Source organism: Grampus griseus (assembly GCF_964374135.1).
Source record: "Grampus griseus genome assembly, chromosome: 2".
Taxonomy (NCBI): Eukaryota; Metazoa; Chordata; class Mammalia; order Artiodactyla; family Delphinidae; genus Grampus; species Grampus griseus.
The window spans coordinates 24,765,289-24,792,264 of NC_139018.1; the positions used below are offsets into that span (position 1 = coordinate 24,765,289).

Here is a 26,976-nt window from a genome sequence, read left to right on the forward strand (position 1 = left end):
GACCAAAGCATTACACAAGGCCCACCTACTTTGCAGCCAGCAGCTGGTGTGCAGGCTATGTGAAGGGAGAAGGCTGCTCTCACCCCACTGAAGGGGGGACTAGGAAGAAGGGTCTTATTTCTTTAAAGGAGGCAGAGATGCTATTGTGGAGGGGGAGGGGGGGCAGTAAAAAAATTGCTCTTCCCTCGCAGTTAAAAGAGGGATAATTGGAGCAAGTGGCAGGCGGCTGCTCTGCCATTTAGCATACAGCATACCCAGGAAATCTCACTGGGTAATCAGAAAGAGAGGAGGAGAAAGGAGCAATCAGACCCCTATTCAGGCTCGTTTAGCAACAGCCCCTGCTGGCTGGCTGGCTGGCTGGCTGGCTGGGCCGGTGGAGAGCTGGGCTGGTCCTAAAGCCCGAATACCAGGTGGGAAATCAAGGCTCAGAAGCAGCAGTCCTCCCTGCTTCTGTGCTTCTGTCTCTCCACACCAGGGGGAAGGATTCTGAAAGGAGCTAGCCTTTACTCCTGATTACTTACTACTGCCTGCCCCCTCCTAGGCCATTCAGGGTTGACTTAGATTAGGAACAAAGCCACGTTCGTATTCCGGCAGGAGGTGCGAGGGGGAGGCGGTGGGGAAATGACTGTATTTTTTACGCAAGTGCCCCAAACAGGAGGATCCAGCTGGGGCAATCATCCATACCTCAACTATAGCATCAATGTCTTTGGCTCTTGGTAAAGCCTCCGGGGCAAGCACCTTCTCTTGGAACACCTTTCTGCCCTAGTTCTGGCTTTGAGAAATGGGGGAAGAGAGGCAAGATTCTCAGTAAAAAGAAAACGAATTGAAATTCACTTTCAGGAAGGCATACCAAGGCTATGCAGTCGTGTGTTGAGCCATCAGTCAAACCAACCTGAGTAGGATGTCAGCTTCAGACAGCAGGAGGGATGGGGGATGGGAGGCTAGTGGGTACCACACAACCGCGTGCTTGTAATAAGACTGGCCACTATCACCCACACCCACAACCGTACTTCACTGTAGGATCCCAACACCTGAAAACTTAACAGCTGAGACTCAAAGCAAGCAGCTTTTTGGTCTGGGCACCTGCCCAAGTCAGCAGGAAAAGATAGCAGACAATGAACCAACTTTTTCTTTTTTTGCCAGCTGAAGAGGACCTCATGTCTCTTCACTGAATTAACCTAAAAACATGGACATACAAATATGTGACATAGGTAGACCCGTGTATTAAGATGTGAGAGTAGAGATCAACCTGGGAAAGCTTTCCCATCCTTCCTTGGCTCCACCCCACCTGCAACAGGCTGACTTCATGCTAAGTGAACTCTTTAGAGAATCTGGGACTGAAATGTATACACCTTGGCAGTGAATCAATTCTTCATGGCTGTAAGACTGTTGAGAAATTGCACATTCATAACTAAGGATGCTTTAAAAATAAACAATCAAGCTTAAACTCATTTCAAGGTAATGACAAATTCCCAATGACCCGTGAGGGGGCTGCTCTCTGGAGGGCACTAGGGATACCTCCTTATTGCCCAGGGAGCTTCAGGGATGCCCAAAACAGGACAGACTGGACTAAACAGAAGAAGCCAGGTGAATATGATCCACCGCAGCTGGACTATATTCCAACCCAGATTTGCATAATTTTAAAGTCGTTCAAAAAGATTAAAAGTCAACTCGAACAAATCTGAAGTTGAGAACCCAAATGTTTTATTGATAAATATCACACCTAGAAGTAAAAATCTGGGACCCCCTTCTCCCTCCATCATGTGCCAGAATGTTCAATGTGACTATTAATTGGTTTGGGAGTCTTGGAATGAAGTTTTCCCAAGTAGGCTGTGTGGAGTTCAGTCTGCAGCCAGAGCTAATAGCCTTTCGCCCCAGGAAACAGAAGATACTGTGTCCATAGCTCTTCCCCCTAAACCCAACTCTCCCACAGCAACTACCTCCGGTGTCTTGCGGCTCTTACCGAGAAAAGATACCCAACGAGGGATCAAAATAGCCCAAAGCGAATAGAAGAGATGGGCCCATCTGTGCGTTCTTCCTGGGGTGCAGCGTGGAGACATTCTGGAGCCACTGAGGCATGGAAAGCCAGACGGGCCGAGCAAACATCGATACTGCCAGCATGCTAGAAGCTAATGGACTGCAGAGAGCGCCTCCAACAGGCCCCGACCACATCCATCGGAAGCTGCAGGAGCCTTCCGAGCCCTTCCTACTCTTGAACTGCTAAAGCATGAAGCCCTCACACAATCAAGGGCACGGTCCATCCTGCAAAGTGGGACGATCAGATGCCTGGTACACAGGACCCGCTGCTGGGACTAAGTCCCCTGGTTTCAGTTCTGCGACATTTGCAATTTAAAATGGGGGAGAGAGGAGGGAATAGACGCATCCTCACTACCCACTTTACACTATCTTTAGGGAAACGGGAAGGCATTTCTTTAGGCTACTGATCTTGTTTTATGCAGATCTGCTTGACCCTTAGCAGCTGTGATTTTTTTCCCCTTCATACTTTACGGGTGAGTTTTCCCTGCTTACTCTAAAACTCAGCTGTGTGTGGAGAGAACGGGTATTTTCTAAAAGCCTGAAATGCATTTTTGTGATTGATTAGACATAATGACAATGACCAGGATCAACAGGCTTCAAGTCACCAACAATAAATTCTGGTACCTGTCCCAGCATCCATCCTCACCTCAAACTTTGCACTGCTCCAAACCAACCCAGTGTTAGTTACTACAGAGTTTATTTACTGTATTACGCATCAAGAGAATAAGGAAATATGCTGTGTGTCTGCCTTCTACAGACAGAGGTGTCAGTCCATAGCCACGAGATGATCTGAACCCTACAGAAAGAACTATTACTAAAATATACATTGTATTTAGCTATTAAGAAATTGACTGCCTATCATCTGCTCTGAAGAGATTCCTCTGGAGACCACACACACACACACACACACACACACACACACACACACACACACACACACACACACACACACACACCGAACCAAAGGGAAAAAAAAAGAGAGAGAGAGAGAAGAAATTGTATACATATACAGCATAGAGATTCTTCCTGCAGAAAAGTGCTGATCCAAACCTGCCCAGAGGAAATGAGTTCTTTTTAAACACAAAAAATGCAATCAGGGATAATCAGCAAGTTAACAACACACTTGCAAACACCCTGGTCCCTAGAAAGGAAGAATGCCGGCTTCCAAGGCAAATTCTGAGAACAGAACAGATCCTTTGGGTGAAGGAGAAAACAAGTGATCATGTCAGCATCTTCAGGCAGAACTTTCTCCAAAGCCAAGAAGCTTTGGAACTGCAGTCAGCTCCAGGAGGGACCTGCTTGTGATAAGTGCTTCAGTAACCACAGTCGCAAAGTGGCTTTGTGGGTTGGTGTTGCCTCTACCCCTCTTCCCCAACCCTTCTTCCAGTGGGTTCAATGGGGAAAAACAGAAGCCAAAAAAGGATGAGATGCATGTCTTGCATCTCCCTCTCCTGCAGCCCACCCACAGGAAGGGAGGTATGATGTCCAGCCCAAAAAAGGAAAGAAGCACTCGAGGTAGCCCATACTTGACCTACAAGGAGGCTCCCAACAAGATCCCCAAAGTGTCCTAGTATCCAGCATGTATCACCTGTGAAATAAACTTTGTTTTTATTTTTTAAAAAAATTTGTAATACCTACTAGTTGCTAAAATTCATATCAACCACAACCTGCTTTAGGGATTGGGAAGTTCTGGGAAAGTTTGAGGAACACCTGCAGACACTGTTTTTAATTACAAATCCCAAGGCAGTGGGGCATCACCTGAATGAAGAGATCATGGGAGTCACCACTAAGACACTCACCTGGCTGCACCTACCTGACTTCCCTTGACCTGTTGGTTTCCAACTTTAGCTGCACAATGGAATCACCTGGGGAGCTTTAAAAATATACAAATGCTTGAACCCCGCCCCCTAGAGATTCTGATTGAATTGGTCTGGGGTGTGGCCTGAGAGTCTTTTTTTTTTTTTTTTGCGGTACGTGGGCCTCTCACTGTTGTGGCCTCTCCCATTGCGAAGCACAGGCTCCGGATGCGCAGGCTCAGCGGCCATGGCTCACGGGCCCAGCCGCTCCGCGGCATGTGGGATCTTCCCGGACTGGGGCACGAACCTGTGTCCCCTGCATCGGCAGGCGGACCCTCAACCACTGCGCCACCAGGGAAGGCCCTGAGAGTCTTTTAATTCCCCCAGGTGATCCTAACGGGCTACCAAGGCTGAGAGCCACATTCCACCACATCCATGAAGAGACCAGCAGGGGACGGTGACACAAACATCTCTAAACAAACAGAGGGCTTAACTCTAAAAGGATAGGAGGGGATGTAACTTCCTTGCGTCTTCCTCATCCCAACCTCCCAACACACACACCCATATGGTCACTCTGTCACTTCAACAGGTATTGAAACCTAGGCCTTCAGTGAGTCCAGGAATCTGGAATCTAAGTATTTGTTAAAGTAAAGTCTAGACCACTTTTCTCCTAATCCCAAATAGTCAGAATTTGGTGAAAAAGGTGAGGGCAGTCTAAGTCTCTGGGCATAAATCCCTCCTTCCCTCCCCCTGGGAAGTTGTAGTTGAACTTGGGAGGTTCTCCAAGGCCAGGCTGAGTATTGCCACCTCCCCTGGAGGCTTGGCTGGACAGTGCTCCTGTCTGTGCCTTCTCGCACCAGGAGAGGAGAGGACAGGAAAGAGGAAGCACAGGTGGAAAATCCTAGTGCTGGAACAAGGAGGCGAGAAGTCCCATCCCCAGATGCCCTGTCCACCTGGTAGACACCTTCCATAAGATTGCAGGAGGAGGGGCACAGCTGCAGGGCTGGATTTACAGCAGGGCCAAGTGTGGACCTGCAGTCCATCCCCGCATTTTTCTCTGCATAGGCATTCCTTATGTTAGGGACGATAAGGAAGAAGTGATGGGGAGTTTCCCATCTATCCCCAAGGGCCCAATTCTCAAGGGATCAGGAGGGACGGAGATAACCACTTTGCCCATTTCTGTCTGACTTCTCACCTTGGGCTCATCCTGCTAAGCTGCACTGCGGTGGAAGGAACTCAGCTGGGACACACATCTGTAGTCTACTCTATCTAGCTTTTTGAGTACAGCCAAATATTTGCGTAAGGAGCCCATGGTTGAGTAGTCAGGATTCTCTGCTGCTGAATTCTGATGGATTTTCCATTGAGAGCAAGCAAAGGATTTCTACCACCTCCTCAGGGAAAGGGACGCAATAATCTGACATGCAGCTAAAGATGCACTTCAATGATAGAGCTGGTTTCCGTCAGGGGTCTTGGTCCTTACCCAACCCAAGTGGGCCTCTAGCGATAGAGGAATAGGGAAGAGGGCCTTACCTTCTGAGCAGAGCTTGCCACCATAGCCGGTGGTAGAACAGTCACAGGTGGGGTGGCCATCCAGGAGGAAGCAGATCCCACCATTTTCACAGGGACGCTCACCACAGGGTCCCTCGGCATCCAACAGGACACCCTGGCTCCCCAGAAGCTGAGGCTCTGAGTTGCCATACTTGAGATCCAGGATTAATCCCCTGAAGCCGGCCATGGCCTGTACTCCATCAAGGGTCAGGGCAGAAGGTCGTATGTCTGCGGGGACTCCGCCGAGAAACAAGTCACTGACCACATCCATGTAGGGCCGCTGGGGCTGCAGCTCCCCAGACTGGCCCTCACCATCAAGCACCAGCACGGTATGCAGGCGGTCACGGCTCACCATGAGGAAGTGCCAACTGCTGTCGTTCACCTGTTTGTTGGACAGCACGGCGGTCTCGGCACAGTCCATGCTGAAGCGGAGCTGCACGTGGCCATCCACCAGGGAGAGGCAGAGGAAGTCACAAACGCCGCCGTCGTCCAGGTAGAGGAGCAGCCCCGTGGAAACATTGGTCTTGAACTGGAAGCTCAGGTCACTGCGCGTGCTGGCATCCCAGCGGAGGTAGCGTGCCCACTGGTTAGGAAGGCCCATGAACTCAAGGCCCAGGCAGAGCCCCAGCAGGGACCCCAGCAGGACGCTCACCTTCAGGGTGAAGAAAACCGAGTGCATGGTGAAGCTCATCGTGGCTGCCGGGATCAAGCCCCGGAGGGGCAGACAGGCAGAGAACAGCCCTCGGGGGAAAATCCCCCTTTGCAGTAGAAGGGAGGGAGGAAGAGGAGATGGGTGGGGGTCAGAGAACACACAAGGGGAAGGAGGCACACGCACAAAGATCAAGAGAGGGAGGAAGGAGGAAAGTGAACAAGACAGCCGCAGACGTGCTGCGGGCACACGAGCAAGAAACTCAATGAAGAGGGGAAAGACAGGGCAGCAGTAGAGGAGGACAGTCAGGTTGAGAAAGTGAGGGTGCAAAGTGTCTTTCTCCAAGAAAAGATCTCAGCTATCCATGTGGATCCGGAGGCCTTGATTCAAGGAGGAGAAAGTGCACGGCGGGTGGAAGCCTTCAACAATGCCGTCCTCCCGGTGGACCCCCAAACACCCCAGCCAGGGAGGCCGGGGAGAGGGCTGGGGTCAGGGGGGCCGTGATGGAGGAGAAGCTAGCAGTGAGGTGAGTCAGGTGAAAGGTAGAAACAGGACAAGGAACAGTCCTGAAGGTCTGCCTCCTAGCAGCAGGGGGCTGCGGGGAAGGGAGCAGCTGGAAGCTGAGTGTTCAGGCAGAGCAGGGCCGGGGGCAGAGTGGAAGCAGGCTCAGACTTCATGGTGCAGGCCAGAGGCAGTCCTGCCCATGCCCTGCCTCCCAGGACTCCAGAGAAAAGACCTGCAGGACGAAGGGGAGGGTGGGGGAGAAGGAAACAAAGATTAGGGCCACGTGTCAGGAAAAGACTGCATCCCATTTCACAAATATTGATGGAGTGCTGACTGCGAGCCAGGCTAGTCTAATGATTCCCACAGTGCTTGGTGCTCCAAACGGAAGGGAGGGCCCGGGGTCTTCCAGAGCCACATCAGGACCCCAAGCTCAGTTCCTAATGGTGCACTCAGTTTTTCGTGTGCAAAAATAGTATAAAACCCCCAAAGCCATATCAGTACACCTTTACAATATTCATATCACAGGGTCACTTAGACAAAATTTATTTTTAACATAAGTGCTAACATTTTATACACTCAAATACACACATACAATTTTAACTCGTTTACCTATTAAAAGACATGAACATGAAAATGACATTCTTTTTTTTTTAGATTTTTCTTTTTCAGTTTGACAATCCAGTGTTTGGTGTAGGCACCCTAAGACAGACCCTCACCTTTAAATTTTTGAGAGAAATATTTATAGGAATCAGTGAAAATAAATCAGAAGGTGAGTAATGAGCAAAAAACACTCATCTCTTAACTAAATGTTGGGGGAAAGGTCTTATTGAAAAAAATACGTGCTTTGAGCCTTAAAAAAAAAGAGGCTGAGTGAATCTTAGCTCTTGTATGTGGAATTTTGAGAAAATGTCTTAATCTATTTGAGTTTCTATTTTCTCATTTATAAAGTAGAGAAAATAAAAGACTTTTTCCAAGGTTGGAGAGAAGATTCAATGAGATCATGTATTGGAAGATTCTAGCATGAGGCTACATACATAGTAGGTGAACAATAAACACTACCTTCTCTCCTTCCTTATTTCTAGGTAGGAAGGGACGAGAAGAAGTGTCTGTACGTGTGAGTGTGCACATGTCTGTGAAGTGGGGATAGCATATTAAGACACATTTTTTTAATTAAAAAAACTGCAGAATGGACAACAAGTGAACAGTTAAGGAATGTCACAGACCTAGCGCATATCATGCGTGTTTTATACTGATTGGAAATGCACCAGCACCCAGTCAAGGGGGTGATCTGGTCACAGAGCGGAGTGGAGACTTCTGTGTTCACATGAAAGCAATGAGTGCAATTTCCAAGAGCTATGCAAGTTGCTGCCTATTAATAGGCATGTTTGATAATTCACCATGGTCTCTGTCAGACCACTGTCCACTATTTTTATAATGAGCACATTAGCAAAGCTAGTTATTACCCCTGCTTTGGAGAGGCAAACACCGTTCCTTAAGCAGGAACAAACACCTGTTTCCCCTGAGTAAGCAAGCCCAACCAAAAAGAGGCTGATGAAATCCATCATGAGGGAAGCCTCTGTTGTATAAAAGGTCTTGTCCATGCAGTGTTTCCCAAAGTGTGGCATGGGCACCTCCAGGGGTGCAAGGGATGCTTACTAGAACATGGGCACAGCAGTGTGGAGGTGCCAACTCATGCGGAATGTGAGAACCAACTATTAAAATTTCAGAAATTTTTGAGCTGGTTGATGACACTTTGGTAGCATGAAATCAACTATGCTAGGAATATTTACACCACAGAAATAGGCAAACATCACAAATCAGAGTCTGAGAAGATGAGATTTAAGGAAAGTCTTCAGAGAGGGTGAGAGAATTAGCCACATAAATATCTGGGGAGAATGTTCCAGAAGTAATAGTCAGTGCAAAGGCCTTAAGCCTGGAGCAGGCTGGTATGTTTGAAGAACAGCAAGGAGGCTGGTGCTCTTGGAGTGGAGTGAGTGGAAGACATGAAGCCAGAGGTGAGGTGGGTATCAGGCAGCTAGAGAATGAGTGATAACCTAGTCTCTAAGAACGTGATCGTTGTACGAGGTGAGTTATGCCAACCAAGGCAAAAGGCAACATCCCAGGGGAGAGAGGAGATGCTTGTCCCCAAAGAGGGCTTCTTCTGGTCTAACATCTGCCATGTCTACGTATTTTTTTCATCAAATTTTTGAAAAGGGGCCACTTTCAGGGAATGTGCTCAGAGGACAGCAGCTGCCCTGCCCCCTCCCCCTATCGTGCATCTGATCTAGAAGAGCGGGGAGCAAGGCAGGCATGAGCACGAAGCCTCTCCAGAGGAGTTTCCCAAGCCAGGAAATGTTAATGAGCTGGGAATGTAAAAATCATGTGGCATGTGATGGAGCCCACGGCGTGTGAGCCCCAGAGGCCTGGGCAAGTGTTTTCTCAGTGACGCCACCCTGGCTGCTGCACCTCCCTCTCCACTCCCTGTCCTGCCCGTTTAGACCAAGGCGTGCAGCTCAAGCAAGGCCCAGGATCAGATGGCTAAAGCCAGTGGGACCCTCAGTGGGAGGCAAGGACATTCAGATGGAGGGCTCAGTGATCTGGATGAGCAGGGAGACGGGAATCCCTCTAAGTGGATAGATAGCTCCAGAAGCTTTCAGACTGGTCTAGATGTCAGCTCACCTCTGGGCCCCTGCAAGTCTCTTATGTGTCTGCAGAAATTAAATGACTTGCTCAATTCAATCTAACTACTTATTGAGCTCCGATCTTTTCCAGCCACTCCTGGATCTAAGCAGAGTAAGACACGGTTCTCGCCTTCAGGGGCAACATGAAGTAGTGGGGGAAAGTGTACTTTAGAGACATAAAGCAGAGCGATAAAGAGTCCAGGCACTGGAAGCTCCGTGGGACGCAACCTGGGGGCACGGACTGCTTCACCATGGTGCTGCCACAGGGCCTTGGCATGGAGTGGGAGCTCAGGAAACATGTACAGGAAGAATGAACAGTAAAAACAGAAGCTGAAGAGCATCGCTGAGGATCATCTGACTTCTGTCCCACGCGGTGGCCTCCACACCACCCCGCTTTGTACAATGACGGCAATCCTGTGCCTCCACACTTCCCTGGATGCCCACCTCAGATGACTCCTCAGGACAAAGCAGCACATGTCTGGTGATCTGGGGTAACCCACGAGTTAAGAACTAAGCTGCCCAGGACCACTTGCTGTGAGGAGGATCATGGGAATTTACCCAGCCTGCTTAGGGGTGACCACTCTATCCCGCCTGCTGAGCCTCCTCCATCAGATTGGCAGTCCTCCCCTCCAGCCCAGACCAGCACTGGAGATACTGACGTTCCCCTGCCTGCATCTTGGGGAGTCAAAAAGGCTAACCGAGGAAAACCAAGCTTTCTCTCCCACAGGCGCCAGGTAGAATCTGATTTCAGGACTGGTAACACCAGAATTGGGTTAATCTACACTTGACACTCTATGGTCTGCCCACATTCTCTCCTAAAGCCCTTCCATTTCTTTCTTGGACTGTGGACATTTCCGTGGCCTCTAGAAAATTGCCACAGTGGCCCAGCCAAAAGCTAGAGACGACCTTACATTTAATATCACAGGCCTCGAGCCAGCTGCCCCAGGCATTTACCCTTTGGCCTTCTCTAACCCTCTGGCAGGGCTGTGCGAGGCTCAAGAAATGGGAAAATGGGAGCCAGGGAGTGCTCTCTACCGGGTAGGCCAACTGCTACCCTCTCCTGAGCCACAGGAGGACGCAGGCAGCCGCACATGCAGGTGGTTTGCTCCAGGGCCCACATGGAGGGCCCAGACTGGTGCAGAAGCTCAAAATGCTTGTCTACTGTGTGAGAATCCAGCAGGAGAGGGAAAGTGAGTGACATTATCTAATTGCCAGCTAATTTACATAATTATTAAATGGCATACTCCTTATGGGGGGTTCACATCTTTGCAAACGTCTCACGATCCAGCTCCTTAGGAGGCAGCGGGGCCCTCACACAACTCCGACACATGGGCTATTTGCCATCGGCACAGCTCAGGAGATCTGGCTGCCATGTGCCTTTCCACCTCCCCCCCTACAGCTCCTCTGTTCCCTTGACAGACTCAGAGGAGAGAGGGGCCTGTGTCTAGAACCACGGTCATTGGGAACGATGATTACTGTCCTCAGTGCCTCAGACTGGGCTTGCCAGTTCTTCCTCTAGAACAGCGGTCCCTAACCTTTTGGCACCAGGGACTGGTTTCATGGAAGACAATTTTTCCACAGCCCGGGGCAGGGGGGATGGTTTTGGGATGATTCAAGCGCATTACATTTATTGTGCACTTTATTTCTATTATTATTACATTGTAATATGTAATGAAATAATTATACAACTCACCGTAATGCAGAATCAGTGGGAGCCCTGAGCTCGTTGTCACTTGCCACCCACTGATAGGGTTTTGATATGAGTCTGCAAGTGACTGATTTATTATGGTCTCTGTGCAGTCAGACCTCTCTGCTAACAATCATCTGTAGTTGCAGCCGCTCCCCAGCACTAGCGTCACCGCCTCAGCTCCACCTCAGATCATCAAGCGTTAGATTTTCACAAGGAGCACGCAACCTAAATCCCTCGCATGCGCAGTTCACAGTAGGGCTCCCGCTCCTATGAGAATCTAATGCTGCCCCCGATCTGACAGGAGGCGGAGCTCAGGCGGTAATGCGAGCGAAGGGGAGCGGCTGTAAATACAGATGAAGCTTCGCTTGCTGGCCCGCTGCTCACCTCCTGCTGTGTGGCCTGGTTCCTAATAGGCCACGGACTGGTCTGTGGTCCAGGGTTTGGGGACCCCCTGCTCTGGAACTTCTCATCAGCATCCTTCTTATGTCCCTCATCAGGACCAGAAAGTCCCTATAATGGCTCTCTGATGGTTCTACTGGCCTCCCTTTCACCATACCCCTTGCCCCCCTTTGAAGGTAAAATGATTTTCACCACCAATCTGAGTCCAGGTCATTTAGGTGGGCTTCATCCCAACCCCAGATCTTGTGACCCAATTTAGCCAATTAGGACATTCCAATCTCCTGCCATAGTGATTAGTTTAAAGATGGGTCTGTCAACCAAACTGAGTCAAACTGGAGTTCACTCTGGAACTTTTTCTGGAATTATTGGCAGAAGGGCCCTCTTTTTTTACCTCATTGTCAAACAACTATAGTGAAATCCAGAATTGATAAGAGATACCATTGTTACTATTCAAGATAATCTTGTCTAATAATGAAGACAACAAAGAAGTAGACCCAAAAGATGGACAGAGATGGATTTCTAGCGATGTTTTAGCACCTAAATGTAGCCAGACCTGAAGCCCAATGGATCCTGGGACTTTCATTACATGAACCAAAACTTTCTTTTTTCTCCTTGCTTAAGTAAGTTTTAGTTGGGTTGTGACCAAGAGTCCTGACTGATATACTCCTAATACTAAACCTTAAAAAAATACTGTCATTGGGCTTCCCTGGTGGCGCAGTGGTTGAGAGTCCGCCTGCCGATGCAGGGGACACGGGTTCGTGCCCCAGTCCGGGAAGATCCCACATGCTGTGGAGCAGCTGGGCCCGTGAGCCATGGCCGCTGAGCCTGCACGTCCGGAGCCTGCGCTCCGCAATGGGAGAGGCCACAACAGTGAGAGGCCTGCGTACAGCAAAAAAAAAAAAAAAAAAAAATACTGTCATTGACACATCAACAGAAGCTTTCCTTTCATATGGCCACTCATACCTGGCAGGACTCCCTGTGACTTGAGAGACATGTCAGATGTCGCACCCCTACCACCAATGCTCTACACCCCTCTTGCCCATGTCCCTGGGCATGCTCTATCCCCAGGTGCTTTGGAGGGGGATGCAGGCTCATCCTTGCACAACAGCCTCAGAGATTCACTCTGTCACCTAAACTATGCCCCTCTTGACACTACACCACTAGGGCAGCCCCTCACACTCAGTACTCTCTATCTTAACTCAACAGCAAAGGCTCTACTGCAGGCAGGGGTGGTGGGGGTGGGGGGGTGGGAGGGTGAAGGCATGAATTCTCTCTGAAATATGAAAGTAGTTCAGGGTAGGGATGCAGAGCATGGGCTTCGGCATCAGGCAGGGCTGTATTTAAACCCAGACTGTCATTACTATAGCTATTTAGCCTTGGGCAACTCTCTGAGTCTTTGATTCATCTGAGAGAGAGAGAAAGAGAGAGAGGGAATGATAATACCTATCTCATAGGGTAGTTTTGGACTTTATTAACTTTCAAAATGCACAGAGGTACAACTACTTTTGGAAAACTGCATGGCAATAGCTACTAAAGCTAAATATTTTTGTCCCATGACTCCATAATTCCCCTCCTAGGTATACACCAGCAGAAATGCTTACCTATGTCCAACCCAAGACATGCACAAAAATCTTCATAACAACATTAGTCCTAATAGCCAAAACCTAGAAAATAACCCAATGTCCATCTGCGGTAGAATGGAATAGAAAACTGTCATCTATTCATGCAAAATGCCATACAGCACTGAGAATGATTGGTCTTCAGAGAGCCACATGGATGCATCTCACAGAAGAGCACATATTCTTTCTTTTTTTTTTTTTGCGGTACGCGGGCCTCTCACTGTTGCGGCCTCTCCCGTTGCGGAGCACAGGCTCCGGACGCGCAGGCTCAGTGGCCATGGCTCACGGGCCCAGCCGCTCTGCGGCACGTGGGATCTTCCCGGACTGGGGCACGAACCCGTGTCCCCTGCATCGGCAGGTGGACTCAACCACTGCGCCACCAGGGAAGCCCTTCTTTTTTTTTTTTTTAACATCTTTATTGGAGTGTAATTGCTGTACAATGGTGTGTCAGTTTCTGCTTTATAACAAACTGAATCAGCTATACATATACATATATCTCCATATCTCCTCCCTCTTGTGTCTCCCTCCCACCCTCCCTATCCCACCCCTCTAGGTGGTCACAAAGCACGGAGCTGATCTCCCTGTGCTATGCGGCTGCTTCCCACTAGCTATCTGTTTTACATTTGGTGGTGTATATATGTCCATGCCACTCTCTCACTTAGTCCCAGCTTACCCTTCCCCCTCCCTGTGTCAGTCTCTAAGGTCCAAACAGAACACAGGCATTAGAGTAAGTGCCCATTTCAGGGAGGTTAAACCCCTGGGCTCTGGAGCCAGATCTGAGTGCAAATCCCAGATGTACCACTAGCTACCTGTGTAACCTGGAGCAAGTCACTTATCTTCTCTGAGCCTCAGCTGCCTCATCTGTAAAATGGAGTTAATAGTGAGTTACCATGGAAGGGCACTTAATAAGGGTAAAGCCCTTAGACAGCAGTGCTCGGCACAGGTAAGTACCGAGTGAATGCTAGCTACCGCTGCTGCCGCTGCCGCTACTTGCCCTTGATGCTTGTATCTCCTCCTAGCAGCATGGCTGACGTTGGTGCCTCAACTGGCCTGCTCGGGGAGAGTAACATGGACAGATGGACATCTTTTAAACTTCATCCCAATGACACAGACAATGGTAAGAGTCACATCTGAGTCTTCGTGTGAGGAACCTTTGGAGGTACAGGGGTGTTTGGACATACAGAGGCAACTCGACAGTAGCAAGAGCAGTATCTTCAGGGGCCTGAGGCAGTCTTAAATTGGAAGGGAGATCCCACAGGCTCTCTCAAGGACAGAGTTTCTGTCTAGTGAATGGAAGTTCTAGAAAGAGTATTTGTGTCTTTATCTTACACACAGACCACCTTCAGATGAAGTGGGCTACCCCGTCACTGGAGATATCCCAGAAGAGACTAGAAACCCTTTGGCGTTGCATGTCCAGTACTAAATAGGTCTTTGCATGAAGTGCAATAGAGTCCAGAAGAACAAAAGATGACTCTGGCCCAGTGTGGTCAGGGAAGAATTCTCAGTGGAGGGGGAACTTAATGGAAACTTGAAGGATACGAGGCATAGGCAACTGGGGAAAAGTCTGCTGTGGGGAAAAGACCGCTAGACCGGAGTCAGAACGAGGCTCTGTCTTTCCAACTATGGGTCAAGTGACCTTATGGGAAACTCTATGATCTATCCAATTTTTATTTCTTCTCTTGTAAATTAGGGAAAACAATGAATCCACCTTCCAGGATGTCGTGAACACCTAAGGAGGTAAAAGACTACACAACGTAAGGTGATAATCATGCCTTCTTATCGTCATGCCTGACAATCCTTTAAGGTTCATACTAAAAGCAACTCATGGCATTAGTCTCTGCCCCTCCTATCACTTTTACTCCATCCTAAGGGTGTCCTGAGTTTTCTAGTGTGCAAAACGCAACCACGACAAACGCTTCCCCGCAGATGACAGAACTCAGGCCTTGCAAGGTGCCGACAGGCTTTCCAGCATCCTAGGTGCAGCTAGGAGCTCAAGAGGCTGTGGTCATTCCCTCATTCATCCTCCTCCCTCCCCCGTCCCCTCCTCTCCCAGACAGCGGGCCTCCCAGTCCGGAGTTCCAAGCCATGGGCTGGGAAGCCATCTGGCTGCTGGGAGAGTTAATAATTTATAGTGAAGATAATCACCCTTCAAGATCCTCGCCTCTTGGGACCATTAAAAAGGATTCCATTGAGAGTCAGTGAGTTCTTTACATGAGGGGACAGGGAGAAGGGGAGAGGGGAGGGCCGGATGCGGGGAGGAAACGGGGAAGAGAAAGGGAGGGAAAAATCAACTAGGTGCTCAGCTGACCTTCCACCTAACTGAGGTAGGGGGAGAGGGAAATTATTCAGTTCAGGAAGACAATCTTATCCAGCTTGCGCAGCACCAGCCCAGAAAGAGTGCAATTTACGGTCTTTTCTCCTAGCCAACTCTCTCTACACAAAGAGAAAAAAATCAAACATGCAAGAGATGCAGAGAGAGATGCAGACAAGAGGAAACAAGCCTGCCCAGCAGTCATGTCTGGGGCTGCTGGGATGGCTCTCTCTGTTCTCTTTCCAGGGCACAGTAAGGCCCCCACTGTGCTAACTACTCCCATTACTTGACAAATTCTCCATTAACAAGCAAGCGGTGCCAGAGCTGACGGGGGTAAAGCAGAAGGACTCACCGGGGCTCTGCACAGACTCGAGATGCGCAGACCCAGACCCGTGAGTCCCCAGCTTCATTACGGGGCAAACGCAGGGCCTGACACAGCCCATCTGTGGGGTGCACCTTGGAGGCGTGAGGTGCAGGCTACACTTCCTGCAGTGTGATGCGATGGCTGAGGGTAGAGGAGCACGTGCGGGCAGGGACAGGGAATGCCATCTCTAGGAAGGATTACAGCGGGAGTGTGGACTGAGCCTGGGGGTCTGGGGCAGGCTGAGGGCAGCCTCTAAGAAGGAGGCAGAGCTGATCAGTGTGTTCAGGACCAAGGCAATGGCAGCTTGGTCCTCCCGTGATTTTGGAAAGCCGCACTGTTCTCCCAGCACACACATCTTATAAAAGAGAAGCGGCACCCACAGCAAGCACTCCTATCACACGCACTCTGTGCAAGGCATACACCAAGTATCTTACACTCTAAGAAGTAGTAACTATTATTATTCCTATTTTATAGATGAGTAAACTGAGACCCCCCAAGAGATCAAATAATTTTCGCAGAGTCACACAGCTAATAAGGGGCAAAACCAGGTCTGGCTCCAAACTCCATGCCGCGGCTCTGCCATCTCCTCTTCTCCACACTCAGCTGCCCAGGGTTCCCTGACTCTGTGTCAGGACATTCCAGTCCTGGCCCAGAGAGCCAAGATCTCAAAGGGGAGTGCTCTGGCTACACTCTGATCAATTTAACTATACCAATGATTCCCTCTCCCCAGACCATGTACCAGCCTCCTAACAGGTCTCCCTGCTTCCATCCTTGCTCCTTATGGGATATCTTCTACACAGTAGTCAGAGTGACCTTGTAAAGTGGACGTCATTATTTCCTTATTCAAAATCCTCCAATAATTTCTCTACATACTCAGAATGAAATCCAACATCCTCCCTGTGGCCTACAAGACCCTACATGGTCTGGTCCCCAGGCCACCTCTCCAATCTCATCTACTACTTCTCATCTCCTTACTTACTGGGCCTCAGACATGCTGCCTCTTTGGAGTTTGCAGAATTCACCGAGTACAGTTTAACCTCAGAGACTTTGCGTGGGCTGTTCCCACTGCCTGGACTGCCCTTCCCCAAACCTTCTCACGTTTCACTCCCTCTCCTCCAGATCTCCACTCCAGCATCTCCTCTTTCTAAAATAGCTTTGGGGTACCAGTTAGCACTCTCCAGTCTTCTCACCTTCCGTCTTTGTGGGGAAACTGTGTGCCTCCTTATCTTCCCATCCTATCTGTTGCCTAGGAATTGAAAAGGAGATGCAGGTACTGCCAAGAAACAACCAGACCTTAGCGCCGACCCTTCCCAGGAAGTCATCGCCTGAGAGAGGGAGGTGGCCAGAGGAAAGGGATCTAAATCAGAAAAGTGTTTTTGTCAGATGAGCATCCCTGTCAGTGGCTGAGGAGGCCTGGGCAGGGCACAATGACCCGATGACCACATCTGTTGCAACACCCCCAGATCCCACTGGTCACTGTCCCCACTGCCAATTCCCACAGACTATGAATTGTTGCCAACCCTCATAGTCTGTCCTGCAGAGAGGCATAAACATGTGAGGGAGAAAGAGAAGAAAGGAAGACAGTGGCAAGGAAAAGACACAGCTAGGGAGCACTCTTGGGACTCTCCCAGATCAGGGCAAGTTATTAGCAGCTTACAAGCTTTGCAGGAATGTGGGTATGGTGCCTGGCACACAGTGAGTCACAGATAAATGTTTGCTGAGATAAATGTTTGCTGACTCAACTAAGGTGAGGAAGCAAACGGAAGTTAGAAGAATTCAAGGGAGAGACTTCTGGGTCAGACCACTGGCAGACCAGGTCTAGTATCTCATTCCCGACAATATAATAGGTACTGCTGCCGCCCCGCACCCCCGAAGATGAAGAACGTCAGAGATGGAGAAGACAGTGAAGATCACCTGATTCAAACCCTTCATTCTAGGCGGGGGAGGGAGGAAGGACCCTGGGGATGGTCAAGCTAGTGTCCAAGATCTCACAACTGGGCAGTGCCGAAGTGACACTAGACCCCAGGGATCTGGACCCTTTGTCCAGGGATCTTTCCATGAGACCAGTGGCTTTCCTTTCTTAGGTCACTGAGACACTTATTTCTTCCAAAAGAAGAAGTAATGCATCAAAACCCAAAATATGACAGTGAAAAGCAGAGCTGCTCTGTAGAAGTGGGAGGTGAAAGCTCCCTTTCCCCCACCTTGACTTCCAGAGTGGTTCTCAAGATTGTATCATCAAAACCTCTAGAGTCCTAAAGGGCAGTTTCAAAACCACTGTACCATACCAGCCTCAACACAGAAAGGGCTATTGCTCAGATCTCCTACTTTCCCCTCCAAAAGCTACAAAGAGACTGTCATTTACACAAATCTCTCTTGAACAGATTTGCCTCTTCATGAGTACTAGCTTGGGACTGAGTCTTACAACCTTTGCGTCTCTTACAGTTGCTAGCATCCGTGAATACTCATGAGAGGGACACATTCCTTGAGTTTGCCACCCTCTGCATGAAATGGGTCTGCCTATTATTTGTCCTGAGTTTCTCCCCAGTCAATTTCAAGCAGTGTCCCTGCCCTCTGCCCTGGTATTCTGAGGTTTGGTTAAGAGCTAGACTCTGAAGTCAGACAGAACCAGATTCTGATCCCAGCTCACCACTTAGGAGCTGTGTAAACTTCGGCAGGTACTTAATTCCTCCGAACCTCAGGGTTCTCATCTGTAAAACAGGAGAGGTAATACTAGTACCTAAAGGTCTGCTGTGAGGATTCAGGGGCAGTGGGGGTGTGCACATAAAGGTCCTAGCAGAAACTGGCCCGCAGCAAGCATTCAATGACTGTTAGCCGTTACCATCACCATCATTGCTATTTCTCTGCTGGCCTTATGCACATAATAATTCTGGTGTTAATGACCAAACTTCTTCACCTCTCTCTATCTCTAGGCACTTTACCATCTAACATCACTGCACCCAACCCTTGACACCAAGCTCAGACATGTGACTGGCTTTGGCGGAATGGGATGTTAGCAAACATGACATGAGCAGAGGCTTGGAAAGTAATTTTACCTTTTCTTATGGCTCACCCTTGCTCCTCTGCCATGAGACCATGCCTAAGCTCACCTCCTAGAGGATGAGGCATGTAAAAGGGAAGTGAGTCATCGCAGAGAGCCCCAATCCCGAGGCAGCTAAGGAAACAACGCCCAAGTTCTTAGCTCCAGATTTACTGTGAGCCCTTAACATGGAACCTCCAAGCCTATGAACCCCATGATATGGTCCAGCCTCAACAGCTTCAGTGTCACTGCCTTTCCTGAAGGGCAACACCACAGAGAAGCAACAGGTGGGAGCCTTGTGAGAGCAGAAGCTAGGTGGTGTGTAAAGTCAGTGGACCAGCACAGCTTCTGTACGCTGGGAGCAGAGGATGTAAAACCAGCAATACACATGGAAACCGCCATACGTAACATGCATGGAGCAAACAAACAGGTACTAAGTCCCTATAGCAATGACCTCATAAGGTTCATGATAAGTAGTATGCACTCATGTGTGTAGAGTACCTCAGAGTTTACAAAACACTCTCATCTTACCTTCATAGTGACAAGATGTCAATTTTTTCAGCTCTCTTTTACATATGAAGAAAGTGATGCTCAGAGAGAGAACGTGGTTTGTTCAGGTTCACAGAACCAGTAAGTGACGTAACTGAATCTTAAATTCAGGCCCTTGAACAGTAAGTCCTATGTTTCTATCATTATGTCACACTGATTAGCATTAGATCATTATTTCTGGGATCTGTTAGATAAGGAAGGTGAATACATGAATCCTCCCTTCACATGTCCGCAGTACACTTCATAATCAATCATAGAAACTTTCTATTAAGCCAGATGGAGCCTCAGACTCCCTCTCAAACCAACGGTCAAAGCATATACTACCCATACATCAATCACACCCTAACATTTGAAGTGAAACCTCTGGGCTTACCCTGCAGTAATTAAACACATTGGATGGCACTCAATGGACTCAGCTATGCCAGACTTTGTCTTATAACAGATAGTGACTTATTACCTAACGACAAACTTTCCATCTAGGTTACCAATCCAAAGTTTGCAATCATTCAAACACAGTTTTCATTATCCTCAAAAGGTAGAAAGTTCCCATGACATCTTTCTCTACAAAGTTCTAGGTTTAACTTAATAGTAAAAATATCTTGAAGTTTCTAAAATAAAAAAATCAGTGTCACTTTCAAACTCATGGCTCAAAATATTAACTAGTCTATCAACATGACTTCAACTTTAGGGCTCATTGAATAATTCTGTAATATTTAAGGTCTTTTGTTTATGATACATTATTATATAATCAGGACTACCTGTAATTTTGCATTAATTTTCCCAATTTACTTATTAGTACCCATTTATATCTTAGCTTTAAAAAATGTGCTATGTTTGAAAGGTAACAAAATTACACCTCTTCTGTAAAATATCCTATAACTCCATCTCTCTAAGCCAGAATGGGTTTTTGTTATTCTAAACTAAGGAAGTCTTTTTATAAACAGAAAGGTGAGTGCCTAAGAGACGGTGACCAGAGGGAGCTAAGAAGTCACAATCTTCACTTCATTCAACACAACTCACACTTATTCATTCATTCAACAAACCCCCAATAAATACCTGCTACTTACCAGGCACCACGTAAGGCCCTGACTCCCAAAGATCCCAGCCACTTAGGGAGTGAGGGGAGATAAACGTGCAAGCAACAGTCATAATGGGAGGTGATGGTACTTTAATAAAAATGTACAACTGTTACATGAGCACAAAAGATGGAGCCAATGACTAGCCAAGAGGGAGAAGAAGACTTTTGAGCTGCACTTCAAAGAATGAGGGTTTTTGCTAGACCAAGCCATGGGGGTGGTATGCCAGCAGAGGGAAAGGCATGAATGAAGGCAGGGAAAAGTTAAAGATTGTGGGATACTCAGGAAGTAATCAGAAGTTCTATTTGGCTGGAATGTAGGGTGGGTGGGAGGTAAGAGTGGGGAAAAATGTAAAGCTCGAGAGCCGTGCTGGAGGCAGAGTTCCAAAGGGCTTGGATGCCAAGCTCAAGAGACCTTGGGGACCCACTGAGAGACTTTAAACAGAGGGAATGATGGGATAAAGTCTGCATTTTAGATAGTGTGGGAACTAGTTTTAAAAGGAATACATGAGGACACAGAGAAACCAATTAAGAGGTCATTGCTCTTATCCAGAAGACAGGGAAAGATCCTGAACTTGATCCCTATACCTAGTTCTTAACCATCCATGGCCATACCCCACATACCTGAACAGCCAGGTTGATCCAATACCCGAGACCACATCCTATCCATGTAGATAATCCAAAAGAGGGAGAAAGTAGCTAATAGTCCCTGTTCTAGATTCTGTGCTTTCCCTTGGAACTGCCTGATTTTCAGAATTCCTGACTCTATCTTGACATGTCCAGACCTCTCAACCTCTGGTCACATGCCTACACAACCAAGTGCTTTTGTCCTCAAGCCTCCAGATAGATAGTTATTTGATGCCTCAAATCCTCCCTGGGGTGCAGGGTTCTCAGGGGTGAGCCAGGGCTGCTCTAGGAATAGTGGACCAAAATAGAAGCTTAGCAGGTACGACTCAATTCTGAAACCTGAATACCCACCTCCAACGTCATCAGGACAAAGGATGACCACATGTCTGAACCCACTGGGTGCTCTAAAAGGAAGCCAACCCCATCCTGAGCACAGAAAAAGAAAAAAAGAACACATTAAGTCTGGTGAAAGTGTGCCTATGAAGGTGGGATAGGGATGGCCTTCAGAAGAAATTCTACAAGGATTAGTCCACCAGAATTAGCCTAAACCCACATTCCCTAAAGTGTGCTCCTTAGAAAACCAATCCTATGAGATGCTCTAAAAACAAAAAGAAAAAGAAAGAAAAGTCTTCATGGTCAAATATGTTTCAGAAACATTGCTATTGACAGAACATTCATATATAGAAGCCTGATACCCAATGTGATGGTATTAGGAGGTAGGGCCTTTAGGAGGTGATTGGACATAAAGGTGGAGCCCTCACAAATGGGATTAGGGCCCTTATAAGGAGAGACACGAGAGAGCTTGCTTCCCCCCCTCTCTGCTCTCTGTCATGTGAGGATACAAGAAGACAGCCATCTGCAAATCAGGAAGTGGTTCCTCCCCAGAAACCAGATCTGCCTGTACCTTGATCCGAGACTTCCCAGCCTCCAGAACTGTGAGAAATAAATGTTTGCTGTTGAAGCCACCCACTCTACAGTATATTTATTATAGCAGCCTGAGCTGACTTAGACAGACATCAAACTGTTTCCCCCTTTTTAGAGATTTGCAATGAACAGTAGAATATTAAAGGCTCCAAGGAGCCTTGTGGGAAAGAAATGTGAATGAATCTGGTTGAGCTTTCCCTTTTGAAGATGGGCAAACTGAGGCTTGAAACATTTCTTCATAGCTCTTCATTGTTAGTTACTGTTCCCTAAGCTGCAAGTGAAGATAAGCGACCATCTGGCAAGGACCATGCCTTACTCTCTATGAATGCCCAGAGCCTGGTCACCTGCTTGATATTCAAGAGGTCCCTGAATATTTGTTGACTGATGTGGACAAAAGAAAATTTGGAGTTCTTTTGAGTGGAGATCAGTACGCAAGCCTTAGATATTTTATCATTCTCTCATTCATCCAGTCAAAAATATTTATTGAGCACCTATTATGTTCTGTGTGTGCTGCTAGCCCTGGGAAAAGAGCTATGAATAAGACAGGCCCAGGCTTTACCCTCAGTGAGCTTACAGCCTCATCAGGGAGGGAAGATCAAGAACGCTTGAAAGGTAGTGACAGGCTCTGCAAAGATAAAGTATAGGTTTGAGGTGCTCCAGCCCCCTCCATCTTTCTCCTAGAGTCTCTCTTTCCAAGGATGGCTGTTATTTCTATTACTGTATCACCATTAAAATAGTTTCCTTCCCACACTCACCCTCTTGCTTCCTTATTTGTAGTACAAAAAAAAAAAAAAAGGAAAAAGAAAAAGGAAAAAAGAAAATTTCCCAACACACTGTCAGAGTAAAAGTAATTGTGAAATCCCAAGTATATATGGAGCTGTGACTGCCTCTCCATGGAAACATCTCCTCCCCAGGAAGCATCTGCCCTTCTCAGTTAGTCAGAAAGAGCCAGCACACAGAGCCCCATTCAAGGCAACGTGGGGGCTGGTCTCTACAACACCTTCCCCAAATAATAAGGCTCCCAGAGAGTTTACCTTGGGTCAGCCCAAGCTCCTCTAGCAGCTGTGTGTGTGTGTGTGTGTGTGTGTGTGTGTGTGTGTGTGTGTGTGTGTGTGTGTGTGTGTGTGTGTGTGTGTGTGTGTGTTCTGCCCATTTTATTCCTGAGGCTTGGACTTCCCCACTCAGGCAGTTGCTCTCCGACCCTGGGTAGCCAGCTGTGCCTCTTTTGAACTCTTCCCTCTGTGGCCTCTGGAATTCTTGTTGTTCATACTTGACTTCTCACAACACAAAAGACTGTATCTTCTCTAATCGAATGATTTCTTTGCCAAACACTCTTAGTTGGGGCCACTTCTATCTCGGGGTGGGAGCTGAGTAGACAATGTCCTTTCTTCCCACCCTTGTTCCTCCATTGTCGTTCAAGGGTCCTATGCCATCTGCAACCCCATCCTCTCTCTATCCTCATAGCACTTATCTACTACCTGTGGTCAATTAGGTTATTGTTTAAAAATATTCACTTACCAACCCAACTACCTCCATGGGTAGAGTGTACTTCCCCACCCCTTGACTTTAGCCAAAGAAATGTTAGCAGGCATGACACGACCAAAGGTTTGAAAACTGCTTGTTCTTTTACACCTCTGCCATCATGATGAGAAGAGCAGCCTGAGCTAGCCTGCCAGTCTCAAGAGGTGAATGACCAGAGCCATTTCAGCCAGCCCCCTCAACCATGACCAACCCAGATCAACCAGATCCCATACAACCTGCAGATGCAAAATCAACAGAATTAGCCAGATGAGTCTGGCCCAAATCTACTATCTCCAGATGTGGAGCTAAATCAGTGTGTGCTATATGTTAAATGCCAGCAAGATTTTTATAGTTATTTGTTATGCAGTAAAAACTGACCAATACATACATACATACAAAAACTGACCAATACATCATCCCAAGATTACTCTGTCACATTTGCTGAGACATTTAACTGACCAACAGTTCCCTCCTGCACCCTGACTCCTACCACTGTGTACAATTCCCATGTGCACAGTGCCCTAGGTTCATAGCCCTTGTTCTCTTCTGCTCCATAACTTTCACCTTCATCCTTACCCCCTTCATACCCACCTGGACTTTGACCTCATCCGGAACTACTTCTCCACCAAACACCTATCTCAGAAAAATCTTATTTCTATCTCGCATCCTGTCCTAATCCTCTTCTTTAAACTTGTAGAGCCACAGCACCCCGATCTCTTCACTCTCACAGTATATCGCCCCTTCCCCACCGCCTTCGCTTAACATCTTACCTAGAAGTTCATGGCCAGTCATTCCCTCACCCCTTGGACTCCCAACACATCCACACCAACAGTCCTCCCACTTGAGGAAATCTAAGCACACACTTCCCTTGCCCTTGAGCAACTGATCAGTACCAGAAACCAACAGCCCATCCGTGTCATTGAGTTCAACTACAATTCTGTCCCTGTCACCCTCAGTGACTCAGCAAGCCTTAAACTTTTTCCCAATCTGCTCCCTTCTGCAGCTCTTCTAAACCCTTTCCACCTTCTTCACTAAGCAGGTGCTACAGGGGCTCCTGTGTTACTGAGAAAAATGGAGGCCTTTAGTCATGAAGGCCTGTAATCCCCTCCCCTTCAGCTACACTTTGCTCCTTCCCGTCTCGATGAAATCTGGTCCTGTCAAGACTGCCTCCTCGTCAGTGCTTTCTCCCAGCCATCCCACCTCCCAGGAGCTTCTTCTATCAATACTTCCCTCTCTTCTGTACCCTCTCCACTCCCTTCCCACCTACCCACTGCTCAGCAGCATTCTAGTAATCTGAAAATGAAACAAAAATCTTCCCTCTTCCCCCACCTTTGAGATAATCTCTGTAATTCTTTTCTCCATTAAAACTCAAAATCTCCATTCCTCCCATTCTGTCCTAATCCTCTGCATTCTGGCTTCTGTCTCCCATGTGTCCCCGACTCACAAAGCTCTTCCCAAGGTTACCAGTGGCTCTGGGAATACCCGGACCAGAGCTTCTTCTCCACTCCCACCCTCTGAGGACTTCTGGCTGCTTTTGAGCCTGTTGGACCCCCTTTTATGAATCTCCTGCTTCTATCCTCCACTTCCTTCTCTGAAAACCACTCTTTCAAAGCCACTTCACCTTTGAAAGTCACTCTCAGTGCAGTTGCTGCTCTTCTCCCCTCCTCCTCTGGATGTCAGTGTCCCAAGGTCTCATAAACTACCCACTTCTGATCCAGGATGTCACGCAGGCAACTCAGACATAACTAAAACCAAATTCATTATTTCCCTCCTTCTCATCCTCCCTTAACAGTTTCTCCTGATTTTTTATCTTTCTTAATATCATCATCCATTCACTAAACCCAGCTAGCAACTAGGGCGTTACCCCATTAGCCTCATCTCAGAACTCCACATCCCATCAGCCTTCACATGTTCTGATGCCGTCTCTCAAATCTCCCTCATTTCCTTCTCTCTCTCCTGTCGTCTTTCCGTATCCCTCTCTCCTCCTTCCCTTCCTCCCCACCCACCCCACTCACTCAGTTCAGGCACATCTCTCTCATTTGGATTATTTCATAATCCTAATAACTGACCTTTGTTATTTCCAGCTTCTTCCTACTCCCAACTCTCCTTATACACTGCTTCCAAGCCAGAATTAACTTTCTAAAACTCACATTTAAACATAGCACTCCCATGCTTCTAAAGAAATTCCAAAGCCTCCGTTGTTGCCAAAAGGAAAGAGTCCAATCTCCGTAGAATCAGACTCCAGGATCAACTAACATTTTTGAAATCTTACCAGATACCAAGCACTGTTCTCATTTTATTCCTACAGAAACCCACTGATATGTCATTACTTCAATTTTAGGGATCGGAAAAATTGAGATTACAAGGCTAAGTAACTTGCTCAAGGTCACATAGGTAGGAATTAGCTAAGATCAAACACAAGCCTTCTTACTCAAATCGGGGTGCTTTCCATTGAGTCCTTTAGTGATTAGCCTTTGAGATTAATAACTTGGACTTTGGCTGCATGATAGTCTATGTATAGCTGATGGAGCTCCTCAAAAGTGGCCTCCCTCTTCCAAATTTGTCACCCTATTCAATTTCCTCTGGAAACCAAAATTTGAGTGGACCTCACTTTAATCCTGGGTTTTCTGGTCCTACCAACCTTAAACTAGAGCTGTGACACAATTTCATTTTCCCACCAGCTGGTCAAGGGCTCCTGTGACCTTTGATTATTGTTATATTCTAGGAAGATTAAGTTCTTGGAGAGAATTAACATCCCAGATAATGGGCCTGCTTTCCAACCAGGACTGGGGGAATCTAGTCTTGGGTTTTCAGACTTACAGATATTGTGGAGGAATAAAACCTGATCCTCCCCAAAAAAGAGAGCTAGCCTAATATGGAACATAGAGTTATCAATATTTTATTTCATCATGTAAAGACTTTTTTTTTTTTTTTTTTTTTTTTTGCAGTACGCGGGCCCCTCACTGTTGTGGCCTCTCTCGTTGCAGAGCACAGGCTCCGGACATGCAGGCTCAGCGGCCATGGCTCACGGGCCCAGCCACTCTGCGGCATGTGGGATCTTCCCGGACCGGGGCACGAACCCGTGTCCCCTGCATCGGCAGGTGGACTCTCAACCACTGCGCCACCAGGGAAGCCCCTAAAGACATTTTTTAAAACAACAAACTATAGATCAGTTTAAAAAATTATACACACACAAACACATATGTGTATTATATATGTATTTATATCGATATGGCTAGATCTAAAAAATGTTGAAGGGAAAAACAAAGCAAGATGCAGAATATGTTATGATACTGTTTATATAAATTAGAGGAATACTTATGCACAACAAAACAATACCATGTATTGTTTATTCAGGCTTGTAAATGTATGCAAAAGTATGAAAAACATTTCTAGAAGGATACCTATCAATATCACGGTAGTGCTTCTCTCTAAAACAGAACTTCTCAACCTACAGACTATTAACATCTTGAACCAGATAATCCTTTGTTGTGTGTTACGTGTGGTGAGGGCTGTCCTATACACTGTAGGATGTTTAGCAACATCCCTGGCCCCTACCGACTAGATGGGAGCAGGCCCAAAATTGCCCTGGTTGAGAACCACTTCCCCAAGAGAAAGGAGAGGACAATGTAACTGAGGAGAAGA

At 47.5% G+C, this 26,976-nt stretch overlaps 1 protein-coding gene and 1 pseudogene across 9 annotated transcripts in view; one reads left to right on the forward strand and one right to left on the reverse strand.

Moving 5' to 3' along the window:
• Window positions 1–6,072, reverse strand: part of NRXN3 (neurexin 3) — a gene marked incomplete at both ends in the record, with an annotated part of 1,628,308 nt that extends 1,622,236 nt beyond the window's left edge. For all 8 annotated transcript variants that reach the window (XM_082647291.1, XM_082647290.1, XM_082647293.1 and 5 more), the window contains one exon: window positions 5,364–6,072. In XM_082647291.1, coding sequence (XP_082503417.1) covers window positions 5,364–6,072 — 709 coding nt within the window. The remainder of the gene's footprint in view (window positions 1–5,363) is intronic.
• Window positions 6,073–8,576: 2,504 nt separating this feature from the next.
• LOC309819204 (cyclin-dependent kinase 1-like) overlaps window positions 8,577–26,976 on the forward strand; it is a 175,475-nt pseudogene continuing 157,075 nt past the window's right edge. The window contains exon 1 of the transcript in view: window positions 8,577–8,619. The product of the transcript in view is annotated as a cyclin-dependent kinase 1-like (transcript). The remainder of the gene's footprint in view (window positions 8,620–26,976) is intronic.